The sequence below is a fragment of the Emys orbicularis genome, chromosome 1 (genome assembly GCF_028017835.1).
Source record: "Emys orbicularis isolate rEmyOrb1 chromosome 1, rEmyOrb1.hap1, whole genome shotgun sequence".
NCBI lineage: Eukaryota > Metazoa > Chordata > Testudines > Emydidae > Emys > Emys orbicularis.
The window spans coordinates 365,247,418-365,270,122 of record NC_088683.1 but is presented as its reverse complement, the minus strand read 5'-3'; the positions used below and the strand labels follow the sequence as shown (position 1 = coordinate 365,270,122).

Here is a 22,705-nt window from a genome sequence, read left to right as displayed (position 1 = left end):
TAGACCTCTATCATATCCCCTCTGAGTTGTCTCTTTTCCAGGCTGAAAATTCCCAGTCTTTTTCTCTTCTCCAATGGAAGCTGTTCCATACCCCTAAAGATTTTTGTCACCCTTGTCTGTACATTTTCCAAGTCTAATATATCTTTTTCTGAGATGGGGTGACCAGAACTACACAAAGTATTCAAGGTGTGGGCATACCACAGATTTAGAAATTCATATATTTCTGTCATATTATTTATCCTTTTCCTAATGGGTTTGAAAAGGGGCGGCAGGTGGAGACACCCTTCGGGGAGGCTAGCCCCCCGGCCTCACTCCTTCTGCATGAGGCAAACCCCACCCTGCAGCCAGAAAGCTGATCCCCCCCCCACATCCTGGAGATGCCCAGAGCCTCCACAGCCCCCATGGATGGAGCCCCCCACACAGACACATACAGCCGCACCACCTCTCTTGAGACCTGAAGCCAACCTGGGGAAAAGTTTGTCTTTTCCCAAAGAACCTGAGCTTGTTATATGCACCATGCAGGTTCCAGGGCAGCTGAGGAGGCGGTTGTGACACTTCCCCCATATTCATCCCAGTAGTATCATTGTGATATGATTATGACATAGTTATAACGTATCTTGTACAAAATGTGTCCTGTGACGTGTCTATGGAAAAGTTATGGTTTTCAGAATATGATGATCCTATTTGTGTGCATGTATCATTTTTATATCTGAACTTATGAACATCTGTATTTCAAATGTAGCTTGACGACCACTAAGTAGAATGCTTCCATTGAAGACAGCTAGTTGTGAAGGGCCGGTTCAGGGTAATGGGCCATTAGAGGAAACAATAGGCCTTAGGAGAAGTTTATCCCCCACCAGGTGAGCCTTCCTGAGAATGTTCCAGACAGCCTATGGGTAATGGGTGCTATGACTCAGTAGGGCATGCCAGGGCATGTGTGCTGAATGAAGGTGTGGAGGTAGCTCCCTTTCGGACTGCGAAATGCACCCGCTATATTCTCAGATTCATGGGCAACCACAGATGCATCCGAGCGTGGTGTAGGAGCAGTTTTAATGCAGTAAGGACCACATCAACAATTCCATCCTGTCGTGTTTATCAGCAAAAAACTTTCTGAGAGTCAAAGCCACTGGTCAGTCTCAGAAAAAGAATGTTACGCCATTGTGTATGCTCTGAAAAAGCTACGCCCATACATTTGGTGACGGCGTTTCCACCTGTAGACTGACCATGCTGCACTGAAGTGGCTTCACACAGTCAAAGAGACTAACAAAAAACATCTTCCGTGCAGTTTAGCTCTTCAATACTTTGATTTTGAGATACAACATATTTCAGGAGCCTCTAACAAAGTGGCTGATGCACTCTCCTGGGAAGGTTTCCCAGAATCAGCCTGGTAAAAATGTCGCTGCATTCTAAGTCATTGTAGTCCTTCAAATGTAAAAAGTTCTGTTTAGTTCTTCATGTAATTATTAGTAAAATTAGCATTGCATGTAACTTATTAACTCTGTTTCCTAAACCTCCAGGAAGAAATCCCAGCCAGTGTGGACCCGACCTGAACCAGGATAGCCAGCACCATCTGTGATTTGGGGGGGCGTGTGATAAATAAAGTGGGGAGTGGGGGTAGCTCCCTTTTATGAACATCCATCCAGCCAGTTAGCTGTAAAATCCCTCTTGGTGTCTGTTCTCTGCTTCCTTTACCTGTAAAGGGTTAACAAGCCCACAGGTAAAAGAAAAGGGAGTGGGCACCTGACCAAAAATGCCAATGGGAAGGCTAAAACTTTTTAAAATTGGGAAAGAAACTTTCCCTTTGTCTGTTGTTCTCCGGAGAAGGAGACATGAAGCAGCAATGCTATAAGCAGGAATGCTGTGTAAGGCTTGAACCAGGTTTAAAAATTCATCTTCCATACCTAGAAGAAATCATTGGACAGGGCATGTTTAAATAGATGCAATTAGGTTTATTTCTTTGTTTAGGCTTGTGGATCTCCTCTATGCTAACCCCAGATGCTTTTGTTTGCTTGTAACCTTTACGCTGAACTCCCAAGAAAGCTATTTTGGGTGCTTAATTTTTGGAATTGGTCTTTTAAAATCTAGCAAAAGCCCAAGTTTCAGATGTATTTTCTTTCTTTTTGTTTTTAATAAAATTTACCTTTTTTAAGAACAGGATTCAATTTTTGGTATCCTAAGAGGTTTGTGCATATGCTGTTTGATTAGCTGGTGGCAACAACTAATTTCCTTTGTTTTCTTTCTCAGTGTGTGTGTGTGTGTGTGTGTGTGTGTGTGTGTGTGTGTGTGTGTGTGTGTGTGTGTGTGTGTGTGTGTGTGTAAGGAGTTGAGGGTACCCCACAGGGAGTAATTCCCAAGTGCACCTTCCTGGGTCCAAGGGGTTTTTTGCATTTGGGTGATGGCAGCATTTACCAAGCCAAGGTCAGAGAAAAGCTGTAACCTTGGGAGCGTAATACCAGCCTGGAGTGGCAAGTATTAATTTTTAGAATCCTTGCGGGCCCCCACCTTCTGCACTCGGAGTGACAGAGTGGGGATTCAGCCTTGAAAGTATGTGACCAGACCACATGACACTGAAATCTATTGTGGGTACTTGTAATTTTCTACTATATAACATGGGGAATAACACCATCTCTTGGCCTCACTCCCCACACAAGGGAACTCCTGAAAACACCCGAGGAACAAAGACTGAACAGGGGGAAGTGCTAGTTCCAGGCTAAAGGGATGTCTAGCCTGTTTATGAAAACTTGGTGGTCTGCTTGTATCATCAGTCAGCGTGAACAATTCCTAATTCAAGTCCTATCTATCTAGTATGTTAGTCTTCATTTGCAAACTTCTTTATTTGCTAGGTAATCTACTTTGATCTGTTTGATAACGCATAACCATTTAAACTCTATCTTTTGGTGGTTAATAAACTTGTTTTATGTTTGATCAAACCCAGTGTGTTTTGAGTGAAGTGTCTGGGGAAATCTCAGCTCTGTGTACAAAGGCTGTTGAATATCATTTCCACATCAATGGGAAAGCGGCCTATATTAATGAGTTTGCATTGTACAGCTCCCTTTACAGTGCAAGATGGTATAATTCTGAGTTTGTACTCCAGGAAGTGTGTAAAGCTGAGGAGTTGGGAAATTGGCCGTTGTTTCCTATTTGCCATTGAGTGGCTTAGCTAAAGCATTCAGGTAGCTCAGTTCGGTTTGTGGCACCAAACCAGTTAAAAGACAGGAAATAAAGGGTAGGAATAAATGGTCAGTTTTCAGAATGGAAAGAGTTAACTAGTGGTGTCCCACAGGGATCTGTATGGGGCCTAGTGCTGTTCCACATTGTGACAGGTTGGATCACAGAAGCCCCCTTGGGAGCTGCCAACTGATGTGCCAAGACTACTTCTGCCCCTGCTTTCCCTGCCAGCTCGGGACTCCAGCACCCTGTCTTGCTGAGCCAGACACACCCGTCTGCTCCAACACAGACCCAGGGTCTGAACCACGTGCCCCAAAGCTGCAGACTTAACTGAAAGCAGCTAACAGAAGTGTTCCTGTCTTTAACACTCAGATGCCCAACTCCCAATGGGGTCTAAAACCCAAATAAATCCGTTTGACCCTGTATAAGGCTTATAAAGGGTAAACTCATAAATTGTTCACTCTCTATAACACTGATAGAGAGATATGTACAGCTGTTTGCACCCCCCCCCCCCAGGTATTAATACATACTCTGGGGTAATTAATAAGTAAAAAGTGATTTTATTAAATAGAGAAAGTAGGATTTACATGGTTCCAAATAGTAACAGTCAGAACAAAGTGAATTACCAAGCAAAATAAAATAGAACACGCAAGTCTATGTCTAAGAAAACTGAATACAGATAAAACCTCACCAGTTCCAGTAAGCTTCCTTTTACAGACTAGTCTCCTGCTAGTCTGGGTCCAGCAATCACTCACACCCCTGTAGTTACTGTCCTTTGTTCCAGTTTCTGTCAGGTATCCTTGGGGGTGGAGAGGCTATCTCTTTAGCCAGCTGAAGACCAAGATGGAGGAGTCTCCCATAGGTTTAAGTAGACTTTCTCTTCCAGGTGGAGACCCCTCCTCTCTCCTATGCAAAGTCCAGCTCCAAGATGGAGTTTTGGAATCACATGGGCAAGTCACATGTCCATGCATGACTCAGTTTTTACAGGCAGTAGCCATTGCTTACCTTCTACCTTGAACATCCTCATGTAGAATTCTTATGTGGATTGGAGCCTTCCAAGATTCATTGTCCCTTAAGTGCTTCTTGATTGGGCACTTAATTTGCACATTCCTTTCTCAAAAAGCTGACCAAATGCTTTACAAAAGGCTACTTAAAAATCAGGCCAGTATACTGCCAATATTCATAACTTCGAATACAAAAATGACACATGCATACAAATAGGAGAATAGATTCAGTAGATCATAACCTTTACAGAGGTAGGTTACATGGCATATGTAGCATAAAACATATTCTAGTTATGTCATATATACATTCATAAGCATATTTCTATAAGCCTTGTGGGGTGCACCGTCACACAAATATTCAGAAATGATCTGGAAAAAGGGGTAAGCAGTGAGGTGGCAAAATTTACAGATGAGATAAAATTATTCAATATATTTAAGTCCAAAGCAGACTGTGAAGAGTTACAAAGGGATCTCACAACACTCGGAGATTGGACAACAAAATGGCAGATGAAATACAGTGTTGACAAATGCAAAATAACACACATTGGAAAAACATAATCCAAACTGTACAGAGAAAATGATGGTGCCAAATTAGCTGTTACCACTCAAGAATGAAATCTTGGAGTCATTGTGGATAGTTCTCTGAAAACATCCGCTCAGTGTGCAGCGTCAGTCAGAAAAGCAAACAGAATGTTGGGAACCAGAGGTGGTGGATATAGGCCTGGACAGGAGAAGCCCCCCCCACCCCCACCCCACTCCGGTGCTGCTGTGGCCACTCGCTGCCAGTTGCAGGGTTTGCACAGGGAACTTTTTATTATTATGTGCCATGCAGGTTCCCGGGTAGCTGAGGAGGCGTTATGGGCTACTCAGCTTCTTCAGTAATCTCGCTGCACTCCATGGAGATTACTGATGGAACCAGGAAGCTGAGAAACACATACCACTGTGACAGGTTGTAACCCCCAGGGAGTCTGGGAGCCGTGGGAACCACTGTGCCCCTTAACCCTCCAGTTGGGCTGGCCAATCTTACACTGCTTTGTTGGTGACAAAGACAGCCTCTTCAATCCCTGTTTTCACCCAACACAGCAGTAGGTGGCGCCACACACCCAGCTAAGCTACCTGGATGCTTAAGGCTTGGTCTACACTAACCCCCCAAATCGAACTAAGGTACGCAACTTCAGCTACGTGAATAACGTAGCTGAAGTTTGAAGTACCTTAGTTCGATCTTACCTCGGTCCACACGCGGCAGGCAGGCTCCCCCGTCGACTCCGCGGTACTCCTCTCATCTAGCTGGAGTACCGCAGTCGACGGCGAGCACTTCTGGGTTCGACTTATCGCGTCCAGACAAGACGCGATAAGTCGAACCCAGAAGTTCGATTGCCAGCTGCCGAACTAGTGGCTGGGTATAGACGTACCCTTAGTTAAGCCACTCAAGGGCAGGCTGGAGACAATAGACAATTTCCCAGCTCCCCAACCTTTGCTCCCTTACTGGAATATAAACCCAAGCTCATTAATATAGGCTGCTTTGCCCTTGATGTGGGAAGGATATACAACAGCCTTTGTACACAGAGCTGAGATTTCCCCCAGACACGTTACTCAAAGCACGCTGGTAAAAATAAAGCATAAGATAGTTTTATTAACTACAAAAAGATGGATTTTATGTGATTAAAGTTGATAGAAATCCGATCAAAGCAGATTACCTAGCAAATAAACAAAAAATGCAAACTAAGCCTAACACGCTAGATAGATTGGATATGAAATAACAATTTTTCACCCTGGGTGATGGTACAAGCAGTCCACCAAATTTTCAAATGCAGGCTAGAAATCCTTTGAGCATGGGATCAACAGTTCCCCCTGTTCAGACATTGTTCCTCAGGTGTTTCCAGGAATTCTCTTGTGTGGGGAGTGAGGCCAAGAGATGGTGTCACCCCCCATGTTATATAGTAGAAAAATACAGGTACCAAAATGGAGTTAACTGTCCTGTGGTCTGGTCCCAGGCCTTTGCATGCCCTGCTGCGTCATAGCAACCATTATCCATAGGCTGTCCCGAGCGTTCTGGGAAGGCTGACCAGATGGAGTATAACATTCTCCTGTTGTTTCCCCTAATGTCCCAGTACCCGGAATAGGCCCTTCACAACCAGCTGTCCTGACTGGAAGCATTTTGCCTAGTGGGTGTCACCCACGTGTAACTACATTTGAAATACAGATACATAGTCAATATTCATAACCTCCCTCAGATGCAAAAATGATACAAGCACACAAATAGGATCATCATATTCTGCAAATCATAATTTTTCCATACTAAACTCCCAAGACATTTTTTATACAAGACACAAATAACTATATCATAATCGTATCACAAGGATAGCACTAAGATCAATATCGGGGGCAATTTCACAACCACCTCCTCAGCTGCCCTGGAACATGCATTGGGGATATAAAAAGCTCAGGTTCTTTGGGAAGAGACAGGCTTGTCCCAAGGGGTGGCTTGGGGTCTCAGGAGAGTGGGCTCGGCATGGCAGGGGGCGCTCCAGCCAGCCTGGGGCTCCTCCAACATTGGGGGTGGAGGGATCATTGGTTCAGCCATGGGTCTGTGGAAGCTCTGGGTTGCTCTGGGAGCAGGGGGCTCAGCACTCTGGCTATGGTGATTGTGCTGAAATGCTCGGCATCCCTGTGACACGCCATCACTCCCCTCAGAAATCCAATACCCACCCCTCACTGTCACTCCTGAGCACCCCCACATCTGCCACACACACACCAAGGTGCTGGAGTCACAGGGCTTCCCACAAGCCAGCTGTCACAGGAGGCTGTAATAAGAGGCCTTTGAAAGACAAAGGTCAGAGGTGTTGCTCTGTGGAACCCTGACATAGCCCTGATCTTAGGGTATCAGTGCATCTGAGCACCTTGAATGTATTTATCCTCCTGCCACCACTGTGAGGCAGGGCAGGGCTATTATCCACCTGTGCAGAGGCTCAGAGACAGCCAATGGCTTACCCATGGTCACACACAGCAAGGGACTCAAACCCAGCAGTCCTGCCCAGACCACCGGACCAGTCTTCCAGCCATCTGAACGCTGACAGGCCCGGCTGGATTCTCTGCTCTGCCAGAAGAGCTCCCCCTGTGCTACAGAGAGCAGGGATGACAAGGAGCCAATTACAGAAGTTTGATTCGCTGGCCTGTTCTCTCCCTGCCTCAGCAGAGTTTAGAGCAGCCTGGGGGCTGGGCTGATCTACGTCTGGTGATAATGCCTTGCAAGGACACAGCACACTCTGGCCAAGGCCCTGTGAACTGTAGCCACCCCAGACTGCCCCCTTCGGCTCTGAGGTGGCCCTGCAGGTGTCCTGCCCTTCCCTCTAAGGTACTTGCAATGACTTACTCTCAGTCTGGGATACTTTAAAAAGGAGCCTCCTTTGAGGGGTCGCATTAATTCAGTCTTTTCCAAAACACAGGCTCTCCTACACTCCAGCCCCATCCTCCTTCTTTACTCAGAAGTCCCCCCACCCTGCTTGCTGGGGTCTGCATTGCTGCAACCTTACTGGCTTCTCCCCAGCTGGTACCCAGGATATCTCAGTCCCTTTCCCGTGGGCTGAGCGAGGGCAGCTGCCTGTCCCCTGCTCGTGTTGCCCATGTTGCGAGAGAGGATTCAGCCTGTGTCCCACCTAAGGCGCCTCCTGTTTGGCATGGAGTGAGGGATTTCCCAAAGCAGTAACTATTCCCTGCGACCATCTTCGTCTCTCCCACTAGCTGCCTCTTCTAGGCCTCTGTCAACTCCAAAAGTCACAGGAACTGTAAAGGGCCCCACTCTGGATCAGGGGTTGACTGACCCCCCCTTATCTCTCCTAACCCTAAAGGGGACAGTTCCCAACACACCACCTCTAATGGCCACTGAATTAGGGTGGACCAACCCATCCCCAATCGGGCAGGAGAGTCCCGAAATGCAGAGTTCGAGTCCTGCTCTGGGCTGAATGACTTCAGAACAGCATTTGTCCTGAATTACCTGCCGTGCCAATCCACGCCTGCCCAAGGCTCATGGGCAGCGCCATCCTTTTCACAGTTAGGGGGCTGAGGAGATCCTTAGCCTGCCCTTGCTATGAGGCCACACCCCCTGACTGGGGCAGGTGGAGGATCTGGGGTTCCCCAGAGCAGCACTTGCTCCCTGGGTGCCTCTTACCATGGCCTGTCTGTGACATCCAACCTAGTCAGTGGGTGAGGCTTGGAGAAGCAGGGGGTGGGAGTTCGGGAGGAAGAAGAGGGCCGGGGTGAGGCCATGTAGGGGGCAGGGCTCCTGCATGTGGCTTTTGAAAAGGTGTTCACCCTATTCTGAATGGGATGGGCTGGGCTGGGACAGGAGATGACCGTGACTCTGTTGGGGAGGTGAGGCCTGTTTCTACCCCTTTGTATTACTGGGAGAGCACAAACAGAGGGGAGGAGTAGGACGGAATATGCGTCTGTGTGCTGAGCCATCAATAAGGGGTGGGGGATATTACCTGAATGGCTTCTCCTGGGGATCCTGTGTTAATCAGGTCTCTGACACGACTCAGTCACAAGCACCTGGCTGAGGGCGTAGGGGAAGAGTGGGTGACTGTGTCCCTTGAATAGCCCCTGTCCACAGCTCGTGCAGCCCAATGGATTATGTAGCTCCCAGAGTGATCATTAAGGGCCAGAACTGTGACCACAGAACAGCTCTGCAGCTTTTTTCATGACCTGTGGATGTTTAAATAGAGACGGGACGGTGTGACAGGTCAGGTGTAATGAGAAACAACATTCACATCCCTTCTCTTTATTGACTGTATCAACAGGAATTCTGAGGTCGGAGTAGCCACCGATATGGCTCTTTACGGGCCAACATTCCACCGGTCCCTGGGCTCTCCACGAACACAGTCACTTTGTAAATGCTGCTGCCTCCCCTGGTCTCCTTCCCCCAGTGCCCTGACCTCCCTTAACAGCGCGTGGGAACAGCCCCACTTCCATTGCTCCAGGTCTTACACCCCATCTGAACTTCTCTCTAAAGAGTGGAAATCAGTAGCTCTTGTAGTCTTAGACATAAGGGTCCAGGATGGAATAGGTGGCCATGGCCTGTTTTTCTTAACCCCTGTATCACCAACCTTGCAGCTGGATGATGAACTGACTATTCATTTAAAAAACACCTTGATTATCCTCGCACGAAGATGTTTGCTTTTCACGCTGTACACAATTGGATTAATCAACGGCGGGCCCAGCAAGTAGATGTAGCCCAGGAGAATTTGAAGCGAGGGAGAAGAACCCTTCCAGAATCTGTGTATGACAGTCAGGCTGAACTCTGGCATGTAGAAGACCAGGACGGCGCAGAGGTGGGAGACGCAGGTGTTCAAGGCCCTGAGGCACTCTGTGTGGGATGTGATGCTCAGCACTGTTTTGAGGATCATCACATAAGAGAGGAAGATGAGCAGTGAGTCCAACCACACCGTTATGAGTGTAATAAACAAGCCATAGATGTTATTGACTGTGATGTCCGCACATGCCAACTTCATGATGTCCTGGTGCAGGCAGTAGGAATGGGAGAGGACATTGGCTCGACAGTATTGGAAGCGTTTCAGGAGAAAGGGGAATGGTAATGCTACAGCCACCCCTCTTAGCACAAACACCAACCCCATCTTGGCTATTCTCGGCAGGGTTAAGATGGAAGCATATCTCAGTGGGTTACAGATCGCAATGAAGCGGTCAAAGGCCATCATCAAGAGCATGGAGGATTCAATTTTTGCAAGAAAGTGGATACAGAACAGTTGGGTAAAACAAGCATTGAGGCTGATCTCCCTAGAATTAAACAAGTATATGCCCAGTATTGTCGGTATGGTGGATATTGATATGCCAAGGTCTGTGATGGCCAACATGGAAAGGAAAATGTACATGGGCTCATGGAGGCTTGGATCTGTTTTTATAATGAATAGAATGATTGAATTTCCTACTATTGAAATAACATACACTAAGCAGAAGGGGATAGAGATCCAGAGATGGACGTCTTCCTTCCCAGGTATCCCGGTGAGAAGGAAAACGTCAGGGTTGAATTTGGTTTCATTGACAGCTGACATAATGGACTGAGAAGGTCCGATGAGTTTTGAACTTTCCTTCCTGAAAGGAAAAAGAACAAGAGACTAGATGATATTTATCGAGACATCATTCTGCTCTGAGTGCAATTCTAGAGACTCCCCAGAGCTCAAGGAAGATCAGCAAAAACATAGTTTTGGATTTACAGGATCAATAGGAAGATAGGCACTGCCAGACGGGATAAGATCTGTAGTCCTTCTAGCCCAGTAGCCTGTAGCCAGTTCCACAAACTTCAGAGGAAGGTGGAAGAATCATAGAACTGGAAGGAACCTTGAGAGGTCATGAAGTCTAGTCCCCTGCACTCATGGCAGGACCAGCACCATCTAGTCTTGCCATAGGCAGCTATGAGATAACCTGTTCCCAGGAAATTTTTCCCCTGACACCCACCAGTTAGACATATTTTGTGGTGTAAATCAGGAAGGTTTAGAGTCCTTCCAAGAGTTTTTCAATAAATCCTCACTACTTCAATTGGATTTTCTGGTAAGCCATATAAACACCCTGTGCCTCTTTGAATTCTTCTAAGCAACTGGCCCCATTGATATCTTGTGGCTCAGAATTCCTCAGCCTATTTGAGCACTGTGTGCTTTTGCAATTGTGACCTTCCCGCAGACACCCTTTTTGGCCCTCCATTTCTGAGTGTGGCCCATTGTATCATAACATGTGTGTAAACACATGGCAAGTGCATGGTGAAAACGGTCATAGTATTTATCTATCCTGCATTGAAGCTATTTACGTGTTTCATTGCCTCATTATATATATTTTATTTACTTTATCCAATCCGGAGAGTCCAAATTATGCCCCTATCTCTTTGGAGCACATGAGATAATTTTTTAGTGCCATGTTCTGAATTTACTGTAATGGCATCATTCCAGATTTACATGTGTAAATTCAATTAGAACAGGACTCTATTACCTTTCCCTTGCCAAATGCTCCCAGTGATACACTCTGATCCCCAAGAATCCCTCCAAGAGAAGCTGAAGTGCTTTTCCAGGCCAATGTTGACTGAATCCAGAGAGTTTGATGATCCTACAGACTTCTCTTCATCCTCACAGAATCTGCATCCTGTATTAGGCAAATTAGAAGTGTGACAGATAACTCAGAGGGTTATTTCAGCTGGGCGGGGAGGGGTTGGCGTCACAAACACTACATTTGCACTAATATCCAGTTGAATGTGCAAGTTACTTCAGCCATGCTCATGTAACAGGCAATGCGTGTAAATTAGACTAAAACCACTATTATGCTCCCCTTTCCTGCACCTCGGCTCTACTCTTTGCTGAAACACAGACCAGCGGTTCTGTTCTCCAGGACTTTTTGGAAAGTCTTGCACAGGTATTACAAAGTTGTTGAGTGCACGACCCTGAATTCCTGCCTTCACAATCAAGCCAGAGAATAAAATTGTTGAAAATGCATTTGCTGATTAAATTTCCAGGAGAAAATAAACCTGGCGCGATTGGGGAACTAGTAACCGCTAATCTCTGGGGTGTCCTCTTGCTCAGCCTGGAGCATTATAGGGCCCAGAGCACACTGCATCTATAGAAATGGGAGCCCTTGAGAAATCCTGACATGGGGCATTGGGGTTTTAACACTCTGAGATCGCTTTGAATGTCAGATTTCTGTGTAGCTGAAATTATTCACTGTGCAGCATGGGCAGATATAGGGGAGGGGTTCCCAAATGACCTAGCGCTGCCTGCCCTCCAGCCCCATCACCGAGTCCTCTGCTGCTTCAGACAATATGTGCAAATGTGAAAGCTAGCAAAACCTGCCAACGTACCCAATTCCTGCTAGAAGCGGAGCCGCTGACACCAGAGGTCTTCACCCTAAAGGACAAGGAGTCATCAGAGAGGTAGCATGGGCAGCAGGCAGTATCTGTTCGGACAGGGAGGCAACTGTCTTTATGAAGCATGCCTGCACATTCCCTTGGGGGCTACTTGGCTATCAGGGAACCTCAGCTTCTTGGCTTCATGTGCACCAGCTTTAATCTCCGTGACAGCCAATGGCAAACTGCAGGAGGCCAAATCACAGGGGACGTGGGGTGATGCTACCCCAATGGACTGCAGCACCAGCCCTTCTGCAGGGTCTATTCCTGGAATCCAGGCTTGTTGTCACTGTTTGTATGGTTCCAATTAGTCACAGGGCTACCTCAGGGGCGGCCAAGTGGTAACAATGTCACAGCTTCATGTGCTGAAATAAAATTAATAAATAAGTAAATTAATCATAAAAATATTATTAATATAGGACCAGATTTCTCCTCAGTAGCCCCCTGTCCTGTATTACAAACTCAGGGTGCAGGCCAGGGAAGGGAGATTCCACAAGGCTCCGTACATGGAAATTTCCCTCGGATCATTCCAGGAGGAGAGGTCCCTTCCCTTCTTCCTGAGGAATGAAAAGGGGGAGCCAAGATCCAGGGATCCCCAAAGTTATGCACAGATTTCATTGACCCACTGGTAGCTAGGCCCATCTGTAGTAAGATGAAGCCCTGAAACAGAGGCTTGGTGTGAGGCCTGAGGCCTGAACCAAAGTAGCCACCACTTTGCTAATATAAAGCAACGTTAAGCTGTGAGCAAGATGCAGGCCCTGCTCACAGAATCTGGGAAGAACAGGGCTGATGTTGCAGAAACCCACATACTTAAGAGGTACTAGGCACAAGTCTGTAAATACATTCCAGGGTGGTACAAGAACACCCCGATACCAGCACTCTCCCCATAGATAACAGGAATATGCTGACCCATCCTAAAGACAGGGTCAGGATGACATGATGGATAGGGATGTTTTGATTGAACCAACATGCACAATGTAATGGGTGGCACCTTGATATGTAGAAGGGTCGCACCTCGATATGTCAGGAGTGATGTGTAACTCGTTTGTATCTGTGTATAAAGATGTATCTCAGAGGGGCTGTCTTTGTCCAGCCTAGGGGGCAGTGGAAAGTCCCGCCACTGACTGAGCTGAGTCCATTGTCAGGGGGCACATATGTACTAGCAGAACCGTAGACATCTGATCCAGGGAGCTAGAGACCGTGTTTCATTTGGCAATAAACCTGGCCGGGTGCCTTCGTACCTTATCTGAGTCTGTGGTCATTGAGAGTTCCACTGGCCACTGTCAGAAGACAGGACACTGAGCTAGATGGACCGAATCCATATGGCCATTCTTATGTTCTTAAATTGTTCCAGTGATGGATGGGCTGCTGCAGTCAAGCCTTTTCCAGGGGCTATCTCTGTTACAGAGCTGGTGTAGCCACCCTACATTTTGGCCAGGTCAGTCCCTTTTTTAAGCCCTGTCCCAGCCGTCCAGAATTTTTTTTCAAAAGGAGGCATTTCTATCGTTTGCTCTTGCTGACTTGATCAGTTGGCAAGAGCAAATGGGACAAATGCCCACTTCTGTCAAAAAATGGGGAAATGGGAGCGAAGGAACATTTGGGGGAGCCTAGTGCAGATGACAGCCCCCCGCAGGGGATGAGGCAGAGCTGAGGAGGCAGCAATCCAGCCACAGGTGACAGTCTCCTGACACCTTAGGGGGCCCCTACAGTATTCCAGCGACAGCGACTCCCGTTTTCTCTTTGGGAAATATTGCCATCTTAAGGGGCTGCTCAGTGTGGGAGGCTGATTGGCGGGCTAGCACTGCCACCTAGGGGTGTGATCCTGTAGCAGAAGAGACAGAGGCTCATGGTTTGAGCTAGAGCTTGGCTTGAAAACAGGTTTTTTTCCCCCCACAAACTGAAATGTTTCCTTTTCATCCATTTTTTGGGGTGAATTTTCATAGAAAATGGATCATTTTTCTCTGAAAGCTCAGCTGCCATTATCATAGAATCATAGACTATCAGGATTGGAAAGGACCTCAGGAGGTCATCTATTCCAACCCCCTGCTCAAAGCAGGACCAATCCCCAACTAAATCATCCCAACCTTAAAAACCTCTAAGGAAGGAGGTTCCACCACATCCCTAGGTAACCCATTCCAGTGCTTGACCACCCTCCTAGTGAAAACGTTTTTCCTAATATCCAACCTAAACCTCCCCACTGCAACTTGAGACCATTACTCCTTGTTCTGTCATCTGCCACCACTGAGAACAGTCTAGATCCATCCTCTTTGGAACCCCCTTTCAAGTAGTTGAAAGCAGCGCTGCCCAGAGGATTCAGGGGGCCTGGGGCAAAGCAATTTTGGGGGCCCCTTACATAAAAAAAATTTGCAATATTATATTCTTGTGGGGGGCCCTGTGGGGCCTGGGGCAAATTGCCCCACTTGTCCCCCCTCCCCCCGGGCGGCCCTGGGGAAAATAAACATTTAAAAACCTTCTGCATCTCGGCACAAACCCAGTTTTGAGAAAACTTTTTTTCAAGTCACCTTTACAAGGTATCACTGGTTCTCAGCATCAGCTAGTGCTAAAAGGCACCAGAGCTCATTAAAAGGGTTGGACAAATATTTTCCGTCAAAACGTTTTTTGGATCAAAAACTAGGGGTTTTCAAAAAGCAGAAAAAATCACGGACAATGTCTGCTTTCCTTCAAAATTTGTTGTGGTTTTTTTAATCGAAAAGCTGAAATTAGTCTGCCAAAACCTGAACATGGTTTGGGGGTTCAGAAGTGTGTGGCCAAATATTTGCTGCTTGCTGTGTTTGATTGTTTAAAGAAAGAATAAAAAAAATTCTGCTTAAAAAAAAAAATCCAAAACTTTTGAACCACCTCAGCTTGTGACCAAACGCCTGAGCCCGTCCAGTCAGAGACTTCTCCAGGTTTCTGATCCTCTGCTGGCTTCCTTGGTTCATATCTGTCTCCATAACTTCGGGTTCATTTAGGTTAGAACATAAGAACATAAGAATGGCCAGACTGGGTCAGACCAAAGGTCCATCCAGCCCAGTATCCTGTCTACCGACAGAGGCCAATGCCAGGTGCCCCAGAGGGAGTGAACCTAACAGGTAATGATCAAGTGATCTCTCTCCTGCCATCCATCTCCACCCTCTGACAAACAGAGGCTAGGGACACCATTCGTTACCCGTCCTGGCTAATAGCCATTAATGGACATAACCTCCATGAATTTATCTGTTTCCTAGAGACTGGCTCCATGGGGTCCCTCACAAACTGGAAACGGTTACTGTGGGTTTGTCTTTAGTATAGACTAGGTACATACTCCACGAACTGAGCATTTGAGCTTGTTCCAGAATCTGGGATGAGCCTATGTTGTGAAAACTGAAATCTCAAAATAGCACATGCATGTGAATGGAGACAGGGTGCTAAAATTAAATTAACCCAAGGGTTCTCAAACTGGGGGTCAGGACCCCTCAGGGGGTCACGAGGTTATTACTGGGGGTCACGAGCTGTCAGCCTCCACCTCAAATCCCACTTTGCCTCCAGCATTTATAATAGTGTTAAAAATATTAAAAAGAGTTTTTAATTTATAAAGGGGGGGGGTCACACTCAGAGGTTTGCTATGTGAAAGGAGTCACCAGTACAAAAGTTTGAGAACCACTGAATTAACCCCTCTGGAGCCTCAGGGAATGCAGGGAAGGGGGGGGTCTCCCTTGGTAGGGTTGGGAAGGAGGTAGGTGGTGTATGATATTGCTCTTCTCATGTGATCCCTCCCCCATGGCTCTCTTGGCGCTATCACTGTTAATGTAAAGTGGCTAATTTTAAATGAAGCTACCCTCCCCTGACATGAATCTCCCTATGGCACTGAAATTCAATGTAGACTATAATTTGGCATTTGATAAGTGAAAGGGATGGTAGCCCTAAGGGAAAAGATAACAGCTTGGCTCATTGGGTTAAATAGCTGTCTGCAAGCAGGTCCGGCACAACCCATTAGGCGACCTAGGCGGTTGCCTAGGGCGCTAACATTTGGGGGGTGGTGACTGCAGCGGCCAGATCTTCGGCCGCTCCGGTCGTCGTCGGTATTTCGGGGGTGGGACCTTCCGCCACCTCTGTTGGGGGCGGCATTTCGGGGGAGGGACCTTTCGCCGCTTAGGGCGGCAAAAAAGTTCGCGGCGCTCGTGTCTGCAAGCCTCAAACTGCTGAATGAGCTTTAGGGTAGGGAAGGCTGTGCCTCCCCAAACCGCCTAGCCCTGCCCCCTATCCGACCCCAACCCACTTCCTGCCCCCGACTGCCCCCCTCAGAATCCCTGACCCATTCTGCTCCTTGTCCCCTCACCGCCCCCGCAACCACCTCCCTGGGACCCCCCACAACCCACCCTGCTCCCTGTCCCCTGACTGCCCCGACCCCTATCCACCCATCCCCCCTCTGAGTCCTGACAGACCCCAGGAACGCCCACGATCCAACTGACCGCCCCCCCCCAGCAGCGCTGGCCAGGGCCACTCCTGGGTTACCGTCGCCTCTCCCCTCTCTCGGAGCCTCAGAGCACTGCATCCAGGAGCTTCCCTGGCCCCTGGACAGTGCTGCAGCGGCGTGGTTCGGCAGGACCAGAGCTTGCAGCCCCGCCCCCTTACCACACAGCTCTGACTCAGTGGGAGGAGCTCAGGCCCGCAGCGCTCTCCAGGGATGCTCCTGACGTGACGCGCGGAGGCACCGGGGGATGAGGGAAGGCGCAGGTGGGGCCGGGGGCCCCTGCGGGGCCCGGGGCCTTGGGCAAATTGCCCCATTTGCCCCCCCCCCTCTGGACAGCCCTGGTTGAAAGAAGCTATCAAATCTCCCCTCATTCTTCTCTTCTGGAGACTAAACAATCCCAGTTCCCTCAGCCTCTCCTCATAAGTCATGTGCTCCAGCCCCCTAATCATTTTTGTTGCCCTCCGCTGGACTCTTTCCAATTTTTCCACATCCTTCTTGTAGTGTGGGGCCCAAAACTGGACACAGTACTCCAGATGAGGCCTCACCAATGTCAATAGAGAGGAATGATTCACTGCTCTACAGCCAAAATGCTTCTGAAATAAATATAGTCAAACTTTACTAATTCTGGGTCACTGAGAACGAAAATGATGCTTAAAATTGTTGATTGGCTGTAGTTTTCAAGATATGCTATTGGGTCAGTATATACGACCCTTGACTTGGGAATGGCGGAGGATAAGTGAGTTATAAAGGGAAGGGATCTCAATTTAAACCAGAAATGACTAAAATACATCTTTGACTGGATCTATGAATAAATCTATGACTGGGTTTGGACAGTACTTGCTTTTTAGGCAAAACAATGAATGATGCAATCTGAAGCTGGTATTGCGTCATACATGATATGAATTGCATCCTGTTATTCCTAGAAGTCATGGATGATGCAATCATAACGAAGCTTACATCACTCTGCTGAACAAATTGCCCTATATCAGCTCTAGAAATCATACAGTGTCATGCTCTCTTATTTGTCAGTGTTTTATTTTGCAAAGGGACACATTTCTGTTTAGCCAAAGTGAGCAGAGATGCCTCGTACTTGTGTGAACAGTGCAGATAACTTCTGCTATGTTTGTGGTGAAGTGACTTTTGCATCACAAAAGCGCAGTATAACCACTATGGTTAAGAAAGCCTATCACCTTTATTTTGGCTGCAAAATTGGAGATCAGGACAAGAGGTGGGCCCCACACATATGCTGCAACACTTGTGCAACAAATCTTCGCCAGTGGTTGAACAGGAAAAGGAAATCTATGCCTTTTGCAGTGCCAATGATTTGGAGAGAGCCAACAGATCATACCAGCAATTGTTACTTCTGCATGGTGCCTCCAGTTGGGAAAGCTGTGTTAAAGAAGAAAAAGTGGACTGTGCATTATCCAAACATTCCATCAGCTATACGCCCAGTACCCCACGGAGAAGGACTGCCAGTTCCTGATGCACCAGATTCATTCTCACTTGAGTCAGACGAGGAAGAGGATGAAACTTCTGGTCCTGAACCATCAATGTCACAGGACCCACATTTTCTCCCATCCTCCTCCTCTGAACCACACCTCATAACACAAGGTGAACTGAATGACCTTGTCAGGGATTTGGAACTACCCAAGAGTAAGGCAGAGCTGTTGGGCTCCAGACTACAGCAGTGGAATCTCCTGGCAGGTGATGTTAGGGTTTCCATGTTCCGTGACCGTCAAAAGGATCTTGTCCCATTCTTCTTCATGGAAGGTGATCTTGTAGCCTGCAACAACATCGATGGTGTGATGGCAGCCCTCAACATCGTTCACGATCCAGATGAGTGGAGACTGTTCATTGATTCATCAAAGACGAGTCTTAAAGCTGTTTTACTGCATAATGGCAATGTTTTGCCATCAATTCCAGTTGGTCATGCAGTCCATATGAAGGAAACCTATGACAACATGAAACAACTTTTGAGGTGCATAAACTATGACCAACATCAGTGGCAGCTTTGTGGCGATTTGAAGGTTGTTGCTCTCTTGCTTGGTCTGCAGACTGGATACACAAAGTACTGCTGTTTTCTCTGCGAATGGGATAGTCGTGCAAGAGATTCCCACTACATCAAGAAAGATTGGCCACTCCGACAGTCATTGGAGCCTGGGAGGAAAAGTGTTCAGCATCCACCACTTGTTGAATCAAGGAAGATTTTGTTACCACCCTTACACATCAAGCTGGGTCTGATGAAGAACTTTGTCAAGGCCATTGACAAAACACAAGCAGCTTTCAAGTACCTCCGTGGAAAATTTCCAAGGTTAAGTGAAGCTAAGATAAAGGAAGGTGTCTTTGTTGGTCCTCAGATTCGTGAACTTCTTCAAGATGATGCATTTGACCATGCACTGCGTGGCAAGGAAAAGACGGCATGGAAACCTTCCAGTTAGTGGCAATAAATTTTCTTGGAAACAACAAGGCAGACAACTACAGGTTGTTGGTGGAAAACCTCCTCAAGGCATACAAAAGCCTTGGTTGCAACATGTCACTAAAGATACATTTTTTGCACTCTCATCTAGATTTTTTCCCACTGAACTGCGGAGCAGTGAGTGACGAGCACGGCGAGCAATTTCACCAGGACATTGCAACAATGGAGAAACGCTATCAGGGCAAATGGAGCCCATCAATGCTTGCAGACTATTGCTGGACAGTGACAAGAGATGCTCCATTTAATGAATACAAGAGACAAGCCAAGAAGCGCCGAGTAGACACTGAATAGGACTAAACTATGTACAGAATTGGTTTTTGCCTTTTGTTTCATAATACATTTTATTTATATAACCCTTTTGCTGATTTTTAAAGTGTTACATAAACAGGACAGGTGAAATATTATCATGTAAAGCAACCATAAACACATGAAAAGACCTAGGTTTACAATTGATGATTAAAACTCTACTATCTACACAATATACATAGACATAAAATGTAAAAACTTAAATATCTTAGAAACAGTAGCCAATCAGTTGTTTTAATTGTCATATTTGAATTCAGCACATCAAACTACATAATAAATAGCACATTTTATCTCTGAAGCAGACGACTTCTCAAAAATTGTAGACCAGTGTTACATATCTTGATCTGCTGGCAATGCTCCTACTTATACAGCCCAAAATGCCGTTAGCCTTCTTGGCAACAAGAGCACACTGTCGACTCATATCCAGCTCCTGCCATATGATACTCTCCAGCTGCAGCTGCCTGGATCCCCAAAAGAAATTGGAGGCTTTTCATCTGCATCTCCCTCGTAACATAATACAAGGTTGCACTGACGGAGTCTATGGCTGCACTCTGGGCATGGAAAGGTTGAAACCTCCTGACCAGTCTATGGCTGGGGTATTGTGCCCCTCAGCTACTCTAACCAGCCCTCCCATCTCCGTGGGCTATTGTAACAGGCCTTGGTAGCACATCTCTGATGAGCTGGAGAGGGTCCTTAAGCAGTTGGGGAGGCCCAGAGATTGTGGGTGGGTGGGCCTAGCTCCCAATGGATCACTGAGATCTGTGCATAACTTTGGGGATCCCTGGATCCTGTGTCCCCATTTTCATTCCTCAGGGAGAAGGGAATGGACCTCCCGTCCTGGAACAATCCGTGGGAAATTTCCATGTAGGGAGCTTTGTGGACTCTCCCTTCCCTCGCCTGCACCCTGGGTTTGTAATGCAGGAAAGGGGGTTGCCGGGGAGAAATGTGGTCCTATATTATTATTGTGATTCTATTTTATTTTATATCAGCAAGATCAAAGTGTGACAGCATCATCGTTACCATTTGGTCACCCCCTAGGTTGCTAATCAGAACCATACGAACAGTGATGACAAGCCCGGATTCCAGGAATAGAGCCTGCAGCAGGGCTGGCGCTGCCGTCCAGTTAGGTAGGATCACCACACGTCCCCTGTGATTTGGCCTTCTGCTGTTTGCCATTAGTAGCGACAGTTGTTAAAGTTGGTGCACACTGAGCCAAGCAGCTGAGGTTCCCTGATGGCCAAGTGGCCCCCAAGGAAATATGCAAACATGCTTTATAAAGACAGCTGCCTCCCTATCTAAACAGATTTTGCCTGTGCAACCTCCCAAATGACTCTTCATCCTTGAGGGTGAAGACCTCTGGTGTCAGCAGCTCCCCTTCTAGCAGGAATTGGGTACGTTGGCAGGTTTCACTATCTTTAAAATGCAAAGTGAAGGGGAAAGGCTGAGAGCTGTTTACATTTGCAGATGTTCTGTGCAGCGGCAGAAGACTCAGCTGGGCTGTCGGGGTGACTCGGTGAGGGGGCTGGGGGGAGGCAGGGCTAGGTCGCTTGGGAACCCCTCCCCTACATCTGCCCATGCTCCACAGTGGGCTACTCAATGTACACAGAAATCTGACATTCAAACCGAGCTCCAAGTGTTAAAACCCTAATGCCCCGAGTCAGGATTTCTCAAGGGGTCCCATTTCTAGAGGTGCCATGTGCTCTGGGCCCGATCCTGCCAGGGACTGAGCTAGAGGAAACCCTCATGGAATATCAGTGACTTGTTCCCAAATTACCTCAGGTTTATTTCTTCCTAGAAATTTAATCAGTAAATGTATTTTCATTTGAAAAAGTTTTATTCTCTGGCTCGATTGTGAAGGCAGGAATTCAGAGTTTTGTTGCTCTGTGGTAACAGTTCCGATAGGGCGTATGTCTGTTTCCTGACTGGCTGAGGGCTCTAGACTCTCTGCCTTGTAGAGACCCCTCAGAGTAACAGGGCAACCAGCATCCCTGCCCCCTCTCTGGTCTCTGAGTGCCAGATGACCACCTTGTAGCCTTCCCTCTCCTAGGGTGCAATCCAGCGATCTTCCCACCCTCAGACGGGGCCCTGGGCTACTGCACACTGCTTGACGACTGTGCTTGCTGAGCAAGTCTGAGTCAGTTCGGGTCCTGTGGTTCTTCCCTTTGGGAGCCTGTGAGTAGTTGTGAGACAAGTGACCAGCCAGCCTTCTAGACCCAAATACTGTTTAATCTGAAGAGTAGGAACAAAGCGTAACATAGGAGAATAAACAGGGTTTAAATAGGGCTGTCAAGTATTTAAAAAAATATCCCGATTAATTGCATGATTAAAAAAATTAATTGCAATTAATCACGCTGTTAAACAATTATATAATACCATTCTTTTAAATATATTTGGATATTTTCTACTTTTTTAAATATAGTGATTTCAATAACAACACAGAATGCACAGTGTACAGTGCTCACTTTATATTAATTTTTGCTTGTGGATATGTGCACTGTAAAAAAGAAACAAAAGAAACAGTAGTTTTCAATTCACTTAATTTTACAATTCACCTAATATAGAATTAAATAGAAAAAATAACTGCACTCAAAAATAAAACAGTGTAAAACTTTAGAGTTTTACACAGGGCCGGCTCCAGGCACCAGGCAACCAAGCTGGTGCTTGGGGCGGCACCTGGAGGGGGGCGGCGCGGCGCTCCGGCCGCCGGGGAGAGCGGGGCCACAGCCGGGCTCGCCGCCCTCCCCCCGGCGCCCCCGGCGCTCTGGCCGCGGGGGGGAGAGCCGAGCCCCCGCCGGGGCTCGCTGCCCTGCCCCCGCCGGGGCTCGCCGCCCTGCCCTCGGCGCTCTGGCCGCGGGGGGGGGGGGGGTGAGAGCCGAGCCCCCGCCGGGGCTCGCCGCCCTCCTCCCAGGGCTCCGGCCGCCCTCCCCTCCGGCGCCCTCCCCCCCGCGCCCTGCCCCCGGCCGCCGGGGGGAGAGCGGAGCCCCCGCCGGGGATCGCCACCCTCGCCCCGGGGCTCCAGCCGCCCCCCCCGGGCTCCGCCCCCCCCCCCCGCGCCCTGCCCCCGGCCGCCGGGGGGAGAGCGGAGCCCCCATCGGGGCTCGCCACCCTCGCCCCGGGGCTCCAGCCACCCTCCCCCCGCCGCTCTCCCCCCCCGCGCCCTGCCCCCGGCCGCCGGGGGGGGAGCGGAGCCCCCGTCGGGGCTCGCCACCCTCGCCCCGGGGCTCCAGCCGCCCCCCTCGGGCTCCGCCCCCCCCCCCCCCCCCGCGCCCTGCCCCCGGCCGCCGGGGGGAGAGCGGAGCCCCCATCGGGGCTCGCCACCCTCGCCCCGGGGCTCCAGCCGCCCCCCCCCCCGGCTCCGCCCCCCCCCCCCGCGGGGGGGGGGGGGGCGGCCGGAGGCTTTT

General features: G+C 48.3%; 1 protein-coding gene across 1 annotated transcript; it reads right to left on the bottom strand.

Moving 5' to 3' along the window:
• Positions 1–9,301: 9,301 nt before the first annotated feature.
• LOC135895186 (olfactory receptor 51G2-like) lies at positions 9,302–10,237 on the bottom strand. Its single transcript, XM_065423258.1, has one exon. It carries the CDS (start codon positions 10,235–10,237, stop codon positions 9,302–9,304), a length of 936 nt encoding a protein of 311 aa, XP_065279330.1.
• Between the last annotated feature and the right edge of the window lie 12,468 nt (positions 10,238–22,705).